Below are 14,568 nucleotides of genomic sequence, written 5' to 3' on the forward strand. Positions count from 1 at the left end.
AAATAACCCTTTTGGGGTCTATACACTTACCAGACCTTAAGAAAACACAGGCAGAGGTGATTGTTGCATCGTCTGACGCGTCCATTTCAAACCGTTCCCTCTAATCATTTATGTCGCAGGTTAAACTACAGCAATTTTCAAAGTGGTTTAGTAAAGTTAGATGCAATCAGTATTAAATTAAGTGAAAGCAATATTAGTACTTATTAATATGATACAGTGTACACCAAGATAGTATTAGGTTCATTACATTTTTCTTAATTGTTTTTTCCTTATTGAAACTGTATTTTGATAACTACATTTCAATATAATTGGTTTCCTTTTTAACCCTATATATTTTATTTTCTGCATTAGAAAAATTTATTCTGCGAAGGGGTCCATAGGTTTTATCACACTGAGGAAGGGTTCTGTGCCACACAAAAAAGTTACTCTTGGTCTAGAGATACACAATTAGCTATTAACTGTTATATGTGCAGTGGAGTTTGTGTTATTCTATTCTGTAACGATGATTGTTTTACTATAGTATATTCTATGTAAGGATCGGGTTAGTTCAGATTTTAAACCAAATCCTTTGTACAGTAGTTTGTTGTTGTTGTTTTTAAGTAACAAATAAACTTCTTTGTGTTAAAGCAAAACAAGAAATAAATGTTTCACCAGAGTATGTTTATTGTGCAAATAGCATATAGAAAAAAGGAATTTAACATTTTTAAAATGATTAGTGCTCTAGGGGACAATGTAAAGTCGAATGTGGTTCTGATTTTTATTGTTACACAATATGACTAAAATTGTGGACAGTTATTATTACTGACTTATTCTAGATATTTGATTGACTGGATACCAACAAATACTGTTAATGCCAGTTTAATATCTAAAGAAGGAGATTCTGAATTCAAGAAGTATATCCTTAATATAGTTTGCAAACTAATTGGAATTTTCAGTTTACTCTTACTTTTCAGTTTACATGCATTTCAGAAGAAATAGAGGAAAGAGTGGAGAAAGGGGAAATAGTATGCTTAGAGAAAGAGGAACTGTTGCAAAAATATATGTTCAGGTAGTGTTCATTCTCCTGTAAGAAAGCTCCGGTTACTTTCTCTGTCCAGTTACAATCCAAATGATACTTTATTATATCCTAGACAACCACACCCGTTACTTTTTAACTCTCCTGTTTCATACTACAGGGTACTTAGTACCAAAAGTCCAAATAAAAACCCCATTATGTGCCTCTTACAAGTTACTATTTCTGAAATACACTAGCATGAAAAATATCTCTTAAAATCATACTTTTAAAGACTCCATCGAATAAACAAAACAAAACAAAACCCATCCTCTTGGAATGTAACTCCAAAGAAATTCAGCACTATTCTTATTTTTTTTTCAGCTAAAGATGACTGAATTTCTCCTGCTATAATTTATGAAAATAGACAACACCACCACCACCACTATGCCACAGTCTGTTGTGTACAGGTAACAACTTTTTAAAATAAAGCCCAGAGTGCAATAGTGGCATGACCAAGAGATAACTAAATCATCTCTCAGAATCAATACAAATAAATGCTGTAGTTCCAGCAAAACTACAGGAAATTTTATGTTGTTGGGTTTTTTCCCTTCTCTGTCTAGGGATTTATTTTATATCATAATTATAATGATCCCATTATTGTTCTCTTTTTAATCAGTTAGTAAAACTAGGAACTTTGAAGGTAAGTTAGCCCATGGCTTTTCATTTTGTAGTTTTTGCTTGCAATTAAATTATATTAATTTGATCAAGAAATGATAAAAGCTGTGATTCCAGCTCTAAGAGCTGTCATACCAGTACTTGGAATAAGTGTCAATTTGAATATAGTGACTTAAAATTTGGATAAATCACCTCAAGAGACTTTGAAAATTTTAACTGCCTGAATGCTTATTTAAATGAGTTTCGGATTTGGAAGGAATAACTAGACATAAGTAAAAACTATGGATTTTTCTTGACTTTAATAAAATCATGAGAATGTTAGGCTCAACCGGAAACTGATTGAATATGAAGTTTCCAAGAAAACCAGACTTTAACAACAAAAGAATCACTTCAAGGTAGAGAGAATGAATATTTAAGAAATCTTCCAACCTCAGGAAAGGGTCTCATTCTCTAACTTAGAAGTGAAATTATCTGAGGACCAGAGAGAAGGTGATTTCCCTTGAATTGATAAGTACTGTGAGAAAATATACCCCAAACTGGTCCAACTCCAAACTTCCTAGAAGCTCATGACTTAATTACCCTTCACTTTGGATCACAGAACACATGGGAAAGGAAGAGGAAGTTAGAAAAGATGAAGCCCAAAAGGCTAAAAGGTTGCTTCTTTATTTCCAGGAATAATAGCAGCAGTCTGGTTTCTAAGGGAATGTGGACCAGAAAGGAAGCAATATTATTTCTAAGGGCAGCAACTTGATGCCTTCCATGCAGGAAAGCAGGTAGAGGACTATATGGGGAACAATTTGTTGTTGTTGTTTCTTTGTTTTGTTTTGTTTTCTACAAAAGTTCAGCTACTTGATTTCTAGGGAAGGTTGGGGGACCAGGGAACAAATTTACTTCCAAGAATTGAGCAAACCCCAACTGTTCCTGTACATATCATTTGCACATAAGTTGTTTACATGTTGTCTCCCCCCATCATTAAGACTGTGAGCTTCCTGAGGAAAGGGACTTTTTATTTTCTTCCTTTGTATGCCCAGCATTTAGCACAGCACCTGGCACACGGTAAGCACCTAATAAATGCTAGTTTATTTTAAAAGATAAGAGGAAAATCTCATAGCTAAGAATTCGGGTGGTGACCTTACTTCTCAAAAGTGGACGGGACAGTGAGCAACTTTATTTCTAATTTTGGAGAAACTGTCTGATGACTGGGGGCGCTCAGGGGCAGAGAGAGGCCAGAGGCAACTTTATTTAGGGTAGTGCAGTATGCAGTTTCCAGGGGACGTCAAGCTATCCCTATTTGGACCGAGTAGGTTTCAGAGAGCTGGGAGGGAGAAAGGAGAAATCTATTTCAAAGAGAATAGGGGCAGCAAGCTGATTTTTCAGGGAGGGGGAAACATAAGGGGCAAACCTATTTCCAAAAATGGAGCTGTCACTTATTTCGCGGAGGTGGAGCGAAGCAGAGAGGCAAACATTTCTAAAAATGGGGCCATCAGCTGATTTAAAACAAGAAACTTATTTCTTAAAAATGGGGCCGTAGCTTGATTTCGTGGAGGTGGGAAGAGACATAGGGGGCAAATTTAATTCAAAAAATGGGGCCATCAGCTCATTGGGAGGGGGAGAGACCTGAGGGTAAACTTATTTCTTAAGAATGGGGCCATCGCCTGATTTCGGGGATCTGGAGACACAAGGGACAAACTTATTTCTAAAAATGGAGCCGTCGCCTGATTTCGGGAAGTTGGGCAAACATTTCTAAAAATGGGGGCATCAGCTGATTTGAGGGAGGCGGGAATGTGGACAAAGACACAAGGGTCAAACTCATTCTTAAGAATGAAGCCGTGGCCTGATTTCGGGGCGCTTGAGAAAGACGGGCAAATATTTCCAAAAATGGGGCCATCAGATGATTTGAAGGAAAACAAAAACACAATTGACAAACATTTCTAATACTAAAGCTGTCGCCGGATTTCGGGGAGAGACTCGGGATGAACTTATTTCTAAAAAATGGGGCTGCCGCCCGACTTAGGGGTGCCGCGGGCTCAGGGGGAACCCCGGCAGTGGCTGCGCGCTGCTCTCTAGGGCGCAAGCAGAGGCCAAACTTATTTCCAACAACGGGGCTGCCCACGTGCCAAACCTGAACGCTTGGAGCGGGCCCTCCGCTCCAGGACCTTCCAGCTGACGTCAACCATGAGCCCCTTCGCCCCAGTCATGGCTACACCGGCCGCCGCTGCTGCTACCGCCGACGGCGACGCCGACGCCTTCACTGCTGCCGGGGTCAATGTGTCCCTGGCTGCCCCAGCCCGGCCTCCCCGGCACCCTCCCCTGGGCCGCCCCTCCGCGCATGCCCCGCCTCCGGCCCCGGCCCCCGCGAACCCCGCCCCGCCCCACGTCTCCGTACGACACTGTCGCAAAAGGGGCTCCGCCCGGAAGTTGTTTGGACCGGCGTCTCCTTCCCCGTGAATCCCGCTTGAGGCGGCCGGAGAGATACAGAGTTCTCCGTACCGGGGACCGCGGAGTCGCGGACGCCGTGTTGTGACGCTGCTTCCGGTGGAGCTGGGGTTAGGCGCTTGGCGGCTGCCGGGAGGCGCTGCCAAGCCTGGGCCAACACCTGGGCCGGGTTTAGGGTCTGGGATTAGGCAGGAGGTGCTGACAGGTCGGGGAGGGCAGGCCGCCGGTACGGCTGAACGATGGCAACGGCGGCCGCGGGCCGGCTTCTGGGCACCTGGGCGCTGCTGGCTCAGCTGCTGGGATTGGGACTCCTGGGCCCGAGCCCGGCCAGAGCGCTGCACAACGTCACGGGCGAGCTGTTTGGTCCCGAGGCCTGGGGGACCGTGGCCGCCTTCGGGGACTTCAACTCGGACAAGCAGACGGACCTGTTCGTGCTGCGGGAAAGTCAGTGTCGCCTCTTGACAGCTCCTCCCCGCTCCCAACCCCGTCCCACCATCCTGGTGCCATCTTCCTGACCCTCCCCTTGCTTTCCCCATCCCATACCCTAAGCCCTGACAACCACTCTCTTCTCCATCCTCAGGCCCTGACAGCCCCCTCTCTTTGCCTTATCCCATTTCTGACAGTACCACTTCCTGCCTCTACCATCTTCATCCTCCTGAGAGCCACCCTCCCTGCCTCTGCCCCTCAACTGAGCCCTGAAAGCATCCCCATCTCCCTACTTAGACTGACAGTCTCCTTTCCTGCTTCCACCATCCTCAGCTTCATTCTCCAGAAAGACCTCTCGCCATCCCCAGAGCAACCCCTATATCTATTCTGAGCCTGAGTACCCCACTGCCTAACCCTACAATCCCAGTCCTTCTGATAGAGGCCTTAACAGCCTCCCCATTCTCAGCACCCCACTCCCAGCCCTTCTCTCTGTTCTCTCTTCTTTCCTGTTCTCAACCTTAGCTCTGACAGCTTCTTTTTTCCCCAGTCTCTCCTCAGGATTCTTAATAGCACCATCTCTTCATCCCTAGGCCTATGCTAAGAGCCTTAATGTCTCCTCTGTCCTAAGATCCTAACTGCCTTCTTTGTCTCCCTCCCCCAACCCACTGTCCAGCAATAACCAGGGCCCTTGACAACCCTTCTCTCAACCCTGTTCTCTAAGGCCCTAAAAGCCCATTTTCCTCATGAGTCCCTCCCCCCCTCCAGTTTTCAGTGTTCTTACAATTTATTTTTCTTCCCCACTGCCTCAAACCTGTGGAGCTCTGGCATCTCTTAACATACTACTTCCACTCAATATATAAAATACTTCTAATGGCTGTAATAGCTCCTGCTTCCTTTGTTCCCTTTTTCTCCAAACTCTAAGTTTCCTCTTCTTCCCTTAAAGACCTTTCAATATATACTTCCATGAGAATACAGACATCCATGTTCATGGATGCTAACAACTCTCTTTTCTATCAATATCCCCATCTTCAAAACTATAACAGTTGCCTTTCCTGGCCCCCTAACTAGTTGAATGCTCCGGACTTTCCAAAAGTTTTCTTCCCTTTATTCTAGGGAACTCTAAGATAAAGCAATTTGTTTTAGTGAAGCACGTTCATAAGGCTTCTTATGTTCTAGTTCTGGTCCTGTTATTGGTGTTTGGTTATTGGTTACTAACTTGCTATGTTACCTTGGGCAAGTCATTTGTGGAAGCCATAGTTTCCTCCTCTGTAAAGTAAGGATATTGCGGTATATAATCTTCCAGCATTCATATTATAAGATTTTAATAATATTCCTATTTTCATATTCAAGATCCTTTGCTCCCTTCCTGACACTCTTAAGAATACAAAACAACCTCATTCCTGTGAAACACAACAGCTTTTCCCTCAGCTGTCCCAGCTATGCCCATTTCTTCCTTGGAGTTAACCCCCAACAATTATTTTCCTTGACCATAGACCCTCACAGCTTGATGTTTTCTTCATACTCAGATCCCCCAAAGATTTGGTCCACAGTCTATTGAACATCCCTAGCCTTACTTACCTAGTGTTCCTTCCTTGACTCTCACCTTCCCTTGGATCCTGATTTTACTCACTCCTAAGAAACATAGATAGATCTTCAACTGTCTAATCAGAATCCTTCTAAATCTTGAAGATAGACAATTTATCAGCATAAGGAGTATTTTAATTCAAGATTTAAAAAGGGAGAAATTGGCTTGATCCAAAGGCTAACATTTGAAATGACAAGTCAAAGTAAGGTTTTTGATGACCCTCAGTGGCACTCCAGTCTTTCTCAAACTCCAGGCATTTTCCCTTTGGCTCTGCTTCTTATAGGAAGGAGAAAAATTGTTAGCCATCTTATGTAATTAAAGAAAAAAAAAAGGTTTGCTTTACAAGGTATCGTGGGTCAATTAACATAAGAATGTAAAGCAATTAAAGTTTTAAAAATATCAGTCTGTCAGTTGTGTCCTTTTTTTTTTTTTTTTTGGTGCCCTGTACCATATTAAGTAGTTTTTAGTTCCAGGTATGACTTCATTACGGTGAGGTAACTACAGCATAGAAACTCTGTCCACCAATGTATATGTCAACTTATATGTAACATATTCTGAGAAATTTAAATTTGACATTGAGAGAGGTGGTGATTTGTCCATGACCACATAGCTAGTACATATCAGGCAGGATGTGAGCTCAGCTCTCCCTACTTCATTGCTACATTTCACTACTATAAGGGGAAAAAGAGAAGTTGTAGGTAAAGTACCAGTGTTCAAGTAGTTTAGATAAGTCTTTTTTTTGTTGTTTTTGAGCAAATACTTAACAACAATCTTACTACTAATCAAATACAATCGAACCCCCTTACAACTCTGTTCTAGAAGACAGGTTTAAGATATGATTTGTAATGTTTTATCAATCAATTTTTATTCCTATGTTTTAAGGGAAAGATTTGACCCTATAATACAGCAGCATAATAATGAGTTTTAATTAATTTGTTCTTTTAAAATGAGCTGTGCTGGCTCCTGATTGAAGCTATCTTCTTCTGTTAATATCGTGTTTATATCTGCTTCTGTGGTTCTTCCTCCCCATTTGTCTCTTGCTTTGAGAATTAAACAAGTGGGAGTAGCTGGGTGGTGCAATAGATGAAGCACCTGCCCTGGATTCAGGAGGACCTGAGTTCAAATGCAGCCTTAGATACTTAACACTAGCTGTGTGACCCTGGGCCAAGTCACTTAACCCTCATTGCCTTGCAAAAATAAATAAATAATAAAATAAATAAACAAGCACTGGGGTATTTTATAGGAATCCCTATCCCATTAGAGTGGCACGTTGGTTTTAAATATCCCTGGATGTGTACATAAGATGGAATAAATCTGAAGAGGAAAGGGAATTCAGAAATTCCATTTCCAGAAAATAGTGCCTTAAAAATTTTTTTTGTACAAATTCCACAGCCAACCATTAATATGATTTGCTACCCAATTACATTTGTTCAAGGCTTCTCTAACACGATTCTTACTTCTTTTAGGAAATGATTTAATCATATTCCTGGCAGACCAGAAGGAACCCTATTTTAAACCCAAAGTAACACTATCCATGAAGTAAGTATGTATTTTTCTTGCTGTAAAATGTTATTTGCTTATAGACTGATGAATGGGAAGTAATTGGTTGAACTGTGTTCTGTATGTGTTTTTTGTCTGACTTGGATTCTGAGTTTTTAAGTTGACATTGAGAACAAAATTCAAATTAAGCTTTCAGTATCATACTTATTTGGGGATTCATTCTGTTTTTAAATCCTCCTATCATGGGCAAGGTGCTGGGGATATAAAAACAATGAAAGCAGTAGAACTTACATTCTACTGGGAAGATACACCTTTTACACAGATAAATAAATGCAAGATAATTTGAAGAGAAAACAAGCACTAACAATCCAGGGAATTAGGAAGAGCTTCCTATATAAATTGGCAGGTTATATGATCAACAAAATAGAGACTAGACATTTTCTCCATTACCTATTAACTCTCAAAAAAGACCCAAAAGAGGAATTATGAGCCAGAGATAGAACAATTACATCTATCTCCATAGGACAAGGAAACAAAAATCTTAAAACAGTAACAGCCTTATGAATAAAACACAGCACTAAATCAACTACTGTCCTTTACCAGCCTCCATATTACAGTCGGACACCCAGACTGGCCCACCTGCTTGTACTCTAGGGCTCACTCAGGAGTTTTTCTCCTGATGAAGTCTTTCTCAGCACACCTTTACCCCCAGCATTCTACCTCAACAAGCTCTGTATAGCCATATACAGAGGAGTGTGAGATAAATAAGCAGGGGGACAGTGTACTATCTTGAGCAGCCTCTAGGTTAGGGAACCCTAAGACAGCAGAAGCTCTGCCCAGAACATACAATCCACCCTTCCCCATATCCTGCAAAAAGTAGCAAACTCTCATCCCTGCCATAGAACTAAAGAACACATGATTGGGTAGGGGACTATTGTGTGATGTTATACCTTGTCTGAAGGAAAGGTTAAAGGAATCCAGCTGGACCCAGACCAGTCCCTCATAGAAGTTAGTTGGGGCAGGACCAATGAAAAGTGGATTTCCTAATGTAAGACAAAAATAGCTTTAATATCCAGCCCCCAAGAGTAAATGCACTATCAAAAGAGGAATAAGAAAGTGAACAAAAAGCAACTACAAAGAAAAAACAATTAAAACTACTAAAAATATCAGGAAGAAAATAATTCAACGAACACCTTGAGCCCAAGAAGCTAATTAAGAAGCATTTCAATAAGGGGCTGCTAGGTGGCACAGTGGATAGAGCACCGGCCCTGGAGTCAGGAGGACTTGAGTTCAAATCCAGCCTCAGACATTTAACACTTACTAGCTATGTGACCCTGGGCAAGTTACTTAACCCCACTTGCCTCACCAAAAAAAAAAAAAAGACAAAGACAGTTCAATAATCCAAGCCAGAGATGATGAAGATAAAGACTAGGGTAGTAACCACATAAGTAGGGAGATAATGTATGGATGCAGGAGACTAGGGAAAGTGGAAATGACAACATTTGGCAACTGATTAGATTTTGCCATGAGGAGGAAAGAGGAGTCAAGGTCAATGACAGCGTTACAAACCTGGATGATTAGAAGGATGTTGCTGTCCTTAAAACAAGTTCAGAGGATGGGGAAGATTTAAGTTCTGTTTTGGGAATGTGAGGTGCCTACAAGACATACAGTTTGAAATGCATAGTAGGCAAGTGGAATTGTATACAAAGTGCTCAGGAGTGAGATTGTGGCTGGATATGTACGTCTGAGTTAGCTACATAAAGATATGGGAGCTGATGAGCTCACCAAGAGAGAGGAATAGAGGGCTCAGAATAGAGACTTAGGTTATAGTCACAGTTAGAGAGCAGGTAATAAAAGATGAGCTACTGAATGATACTGAAGAGTTCTCAGAGGAATCAAGAGAGAAAAAATGTTTCAAAAACAACCAAAAAATGTTGGAGAGGGGAACCATGAAAAGAGTCTTTGATAGTATTGAATTCTGTACAGAGGTTAAAAAAAAATGAGAAAAGACCATCAACTCTGGCAATTAAGAGGTCATCAGTAATTTTTGAGTTTTCAGTTGAATGATGATGTAGGAAGCCAGACTACAAAGGACTGAAATGTGAGTGAGAGGAGAGGAAAGGAAGTGGAGGGAAAAGGTGCAGATAACTTTCTCTAGTTTGGCTTTGAAATGAAGTAGAGATATGGGACTGTAGCTTGAGAAGATTTTAGGGTATAAGTGGGAGTTTTGGTTTTTGCTGTTTTCAGAATGTGAAGGAAGATGGCAAGAAAGAAACCCTTACATAAGGAAAGACTGAAGATTAAAGAAAGCAAATGGTCATAGGGACAACTTGCTTTGGAAGGTGAAAGGGGATGAGATATAGGATACATGTAGAGAAGTTCACCTTGGCAAGAAGAAAGATCAACTTTTTACCAAAGATTGGAGTCAGGAAAGAGATAAGAAGGCACAATGTCAAGAAGTTTTGAGAGGAGAGGATAAAATACAGAGCTCACAGTAAAGATCAACATCACAGTTATGCCTGTGTATAGCTTAGGTGTAATGAAAGTGTAGATTTTTGGAACTAAGGAAATTAATGACATGGGAGGTTGGAGTATTTGAGGGGATGTTAGGGTGTGGGTTGAAAGCTCCAAGCGTAAGGGCAGGAGCGGGGAAAGAAAAGACCATGAGCTAAATACTGAACTTCTTGAGAAAGAAGGGGTAATGACTGAAGTCCATTAGATGGTAGCGACCAGGATTTGGTTAGAATGATCTAGTAAGTGTAAACCTCTAAGTAAGAATGATTGCTGAGAATTCAGAGGTGGGGAAGAGGGAAAAGGAGTATGCCTACTATGCCTAGCCTAGTATGTCAGGAGGCTTGAGAGATCGTACACTCAGTATTGGAAAGGCTGGCCAAGGATGAAGTGTTTAATTCAGCATGCATTTATTGATCATTTTATTGTATTAACACTGGACAAAATAGAAAAGGAATAGAAGATAGATTATATCAGATCTACATAGGGGAATAGTTCGTACTTCCATAAGTTGACTAGATAAATAAGATTTTATGGGTAAATGCCAAAATTCGTGGTATAAACTAAATTGATGGGGAAAAGCTATTCTCGTTTATTTACTCCATTGCCTAGATAGTGTCTGAAATGAAGTTAAGTACTTAATAAATTCGTGCTTTTCTGACTGATTATTAAAAAGCATAATTGCTAGGTAAGTGTAAGGTACTAGTATTATTATTAGTGCTTTCAAGAGTTTCAGATATGTGTTTTGTCACTACCATAGGTACAAGTCTCTAGAGGATAGGGACTGGTTTTTTTGTTTGTTTGTTTGTTTTATAACAGACCTTACTATGGCTAATAATGGTTATTTCATGGCTAACTAGTAGGATCTTAAATGCTTGTTCAATAGAGTTGAATCAGAAAGCATTTTCTGGGGCTTTTCCCCCTTCAATTGCTTATTTTATTGAATCCAGTTGAAACTGGGGAAAAGTTGAAAACCTCGTTGGCTTTGTATGGTGAAAATTTAATGTTAGGTATTAATTGGTTTAAAGGGAATTTTCTATTCTGTGTGGGGAAGGAGAAAGGATAGTAATGAAAGAAATGATGGAGGGGAATTAGTTAAAAAGAGTGCATAGGTCTGTTGATTGATTAAAACTTTTTTTAAATTGGTGGGGAGAGGGAGGAAGCCACATAGGCATGCCAGACTAGCTGAAGCAGCAGAGCATCCTGGCAGAGAGACAGGAGGCATTACGTGTCAGGCAAAGCAAACCACCACTACCACCACCTTCAACACCATCTTTTCTTGGTGCCTAAAAGAGACAACTGGGCCCTGTACTCAAGAGCCTTGGGAATAGTTGGGTTCCCCAAACTACCAGACTTGCTTCTAGCCCAGCCCCCACAGCTATCATTGAATGAAGAAACCCTTGTGGAGAAGGGGGCCACCTTCCTCATCACCACCAGCAACAACTGCCACAGACAAGCTGATGGACACAAGAACCTGAGACTGGAATCATGCCCCAAGACTAGTTCTACTTTTAACCCAACTCTCCCAGCCATCATGTAGGGGGAGGTGACTCCTATGAAGAAGGAACCCACCATCCCCATCAACTGCCTGTCAATTGCCACTCACAGGACAGGCAAGCCATCCTGTCTGAAACGGCAAAGGAGGGAGAGAGAGGAAACAGCATGTACCAGGCAGATCAAACTAATACTACCACCTTGACCACCATCTCCTCTCAGGTCAAGTTTAATCTGCATTATTAACATTTTCTCCATCGCTTTCTTAAATCTAGACAGTCAACAAAGCAATAAATCAAGGCCTAATTTGCAGCATTGCCAATTTATGAGGCACAGGTGCTCACAATGAAAACTTAATAATTGGCTCCCCAATTTAATAATGACCTCCCCTTCCCTGATAGAAATACTCCAAGACTTTGAACCCAAGAGCCTCAGTAATGGCAATGCTTTCAGCCTAGTGAATTCAGTTATCATCTTGGGAATCGACCTCTGGTTAGATGCAACATTACAACTGCTCCTACATGTGCTACAGCTACAGCTACTAAAGGTGGGGGGAAAAAATTATTGCTTCCAGAGTCCTTGGCACCATTAAATGATTCAACATCAGAAATTGATAGGATTTTATCAGCAGAAATGACTTTAAAGAGGCATCAAAATGTGCTTTGTTACTGCACCATAATGACTATGATTCGTTTCCATCTGACTTGCAGCTGGAACCTTCTCTATATGTTCTCTTCCTCATTAGAATGTGAGCTCCATGAGAGCTCACTGGTGGTGGTGTTCATTTGTGTCCAACTCTTTGTGACCCAGTGGACTATAACATGCCAGGCCCTTCTATCCTCCACTATCTCTCAAAGTCTTAAGTTCATGTTCATTGTTTCCATGACACTATATATTCATCATATCCTCTGCCATCCCTTTTTCCTTTTGCCTTCAATCTTTACCAACATCTTTTCCAATGAGTCCTGTCTTCTCCTTATGTGGCCAAAACATTTAAGCTTCGGTATTCAACTTCCAGTTAATTCGTTGCTGTTGTTGTAGTTGTTGTTGAGTTGTGTCTGACTCTTTATGACCCCATCCATGTTCCATGTTTGGTTCTAACTGTTGTTTCTTGGGCCATGTACCTCAGGAGACAAATAAGATGATCTGGTATTCCCCTCTCTTTGAGGACTTGCTACATTTTGTTGTGATCCACATAGTCAAATTTTTTATTTAGTATATTCAATGAAGAAGAAGTAGATTTTTTTTTCTGGAATTCTTTTACTTTTTCCATAATCTAAGAAGTTTGGCAATTTAGTCTGTAGTTCCTCTGCCTCTTCAAAAACCATCTTGCACTTCTGGTAATGCTTGGTTCACATATTGCTGAAGCCTAGCTTGCAGAATCTTAAGCATAATTTGCTGGCATGTGAAATGAGCATATGTGTTTGGTAATTTGAACATTTCTTTATCATTACCCTTCTTTAGGACTGGGACATGAACTGATCTTTTCCAATCCAGTGGCTACTATTGAGTTTTCCAAATTTCCTGGCATATTTAATGCAGCACTTTAAAAGCATCATCTTTTAGGATTTTAAATAGCTCAGCTGGAATTCTATCACCTCCACTAGCCTCTTGTTAGCAATGCTTCCTTAGGCCCACTTGACTTCATCCTCTAAGATGTCTGGTTCTAGATCAGTAACCATCCTATTGTCATTAGTGGTAACATTAAAATCTCTCTTGTATAGTTCTGTATATTCTTCTATCTTTGGGGGCGGGGGGGAGGGCAGGACAATGAGGGTTAAGTGACTTGCCCAGGGTCACACAGCTAGTAAGTGTCAAGTGTTTGAGGCCAGATTTGAACTCAGGTCCTCCTGAATCCAGGGCCAGTGCTTTATCCACTGCACCACCTAGCTGCCCCCTAGTTCTGTATATTCTTGCCACCTCTTTTTAATCTCTTCTACGTCTAAGTCCCTACCATTTCTGTCTTTTATCGTTCCCATTTTTGATGAAACGTTTCCTTGATATCTCTAATTTTCTTGATGAGATGTCTTTTTCCATTCTGTTGTTTTCTTCTATTTCTTTGCATTGTTCATTTTAGAAAACTTATCTCTCCTTGCTATTTATTCTCTGGGGATTCATTTGGCATTCAGTTGGTTATATATTTCCCTTTCTCCTTTTCCTTTTGCTTTCCCTCTTTCTTCAGCTATTTGTAAAGCCTCATCAGACAGACATTTTGCTTTCTTGTTCTTTTTCTTTGCAATGTTTTTTGTTGCTGCCTCTTGTGCAGTATTGTAAACTTCTGTCCATAGTTCTTCAGGCACTCTATCTACCAAATCTAATCCCTTATTTATCACTTCCACTTCATATTCCTAAGGAATGTTATTTAGGTCATACCTATATGGTCTGAGGCTTTTCCCCACTTCTTCAATTTAAGTATGCATTTTGCAGTAAGAAGCTCATGATCTGAGCCACAGTGAGCTCCAGGTCTTGTTTTAAGTGACCATATAGAGCTTCTCCACCTTTGGCTGCAAAGTAAAGAATCATTCTGATTTCTTTATTGATCATCTTCTGATGTCTATGTGAAGAATTGACTTTTGGATTGTTGAAAAGGAGTATTTTCTGTGACCAGTGAGTTATCTTGACAAATTTCTGTTAGTCTTACCCTGTTTCATTTTGCACTCCAAGGCCAAATTTGCCTTTTATTCCATTTATCTTTTGATTTACTACTTTAGCATTCCAATTCCCTATGATGAATGTGACATCTTTTGGGGGGGTGTTATTTCTAGAAGATGTTGTAGGTCATCATAGAACTGATTAACTTTGGCCTCTTCAGTATCAGTGGCTGAAGCATATATTTGTATTATTGTGATGTTGAATGGTATGCCTTACATTTGAACAGATATCATTCTGTCATTTTTGAGATGATACCCCAATACTGCTTTTCTCACCCTTTTATTGTCTATGAGGG

At 40.7% G+C, this 14,568-nt stretch overlaps 2 protein-coding genes across 6 annotated transcripts in view; one reads left to right on the plus strand and one right to left on the minus strand.

Moving 5' to 3' along the window:
• PHKB (phosphorylase kinase regulatory subunit beta) overlaps positions 1-3,989 on the minus strand; it is a 250,960-nt gene extending 246,971 nt beyond the window's left edge. For 3 of the 4 annotated variants that reach the window (XM_043983714.1, XM_043983715.1, XM_043983712.1), the window contains exon 1: positions 3,792-3,989. In XM_043983714.1, the coding sequence (XP_043839649.1) occupies positions 3,792-3,867 (76 nt within the window). In that variant the 5' untranslated portion in view covers positions 3,868-3,989. Of the gene's footprint in view, positions 1-30; positions 126-3,791 lie in introns of all 4 variants that reach the window. The other variant, XM_043983713.1, reaches the window with a different exon arrangement.
• Positions 3,990-4,070: 81 nt separating this feature from the next.
• ITFG1 (integrin alpha FG-GAP repeat containing 1) overlaps positions 4,071-14,568 on the plus strand; it is a 266,663-nt gene continuing 256,165 nt past the window's right edge. For both annotated transcript variants that reach the window (XM_043984576.1, XM_043984577.1), the window contains exons 1-2: positions 4,071-4,549; positions 7,583-7,655. In XM_043984576.1, coding sequence (XP_043840511.1) covers positions 4,345-4,549; positions 7,583-7,655 — 278 coding nt within the window. In that variant the 5' untranslated portion in view covers positions 4,071-4,344. The remainder of the gene's footprint in view (positions 4,550-7,582; positions 7,656-14,568) is intronic.

The sequence above is a fragment of the Dromiciops gliroides genome, chromosome 2 (genome assembly GCF_019393635.1).
Source record: "Dromiciops gliroides isolate mDroGli1 chromosome 2, mDroGli1.pri, whole genome shotgun sequence".
Lineage (NCBI taxonomy): Eukaryota > Metazoa > Chordata > Mammalia > Microbiotheria > Microbiotheriidae > Dromiciops > Dromiciops gliroides.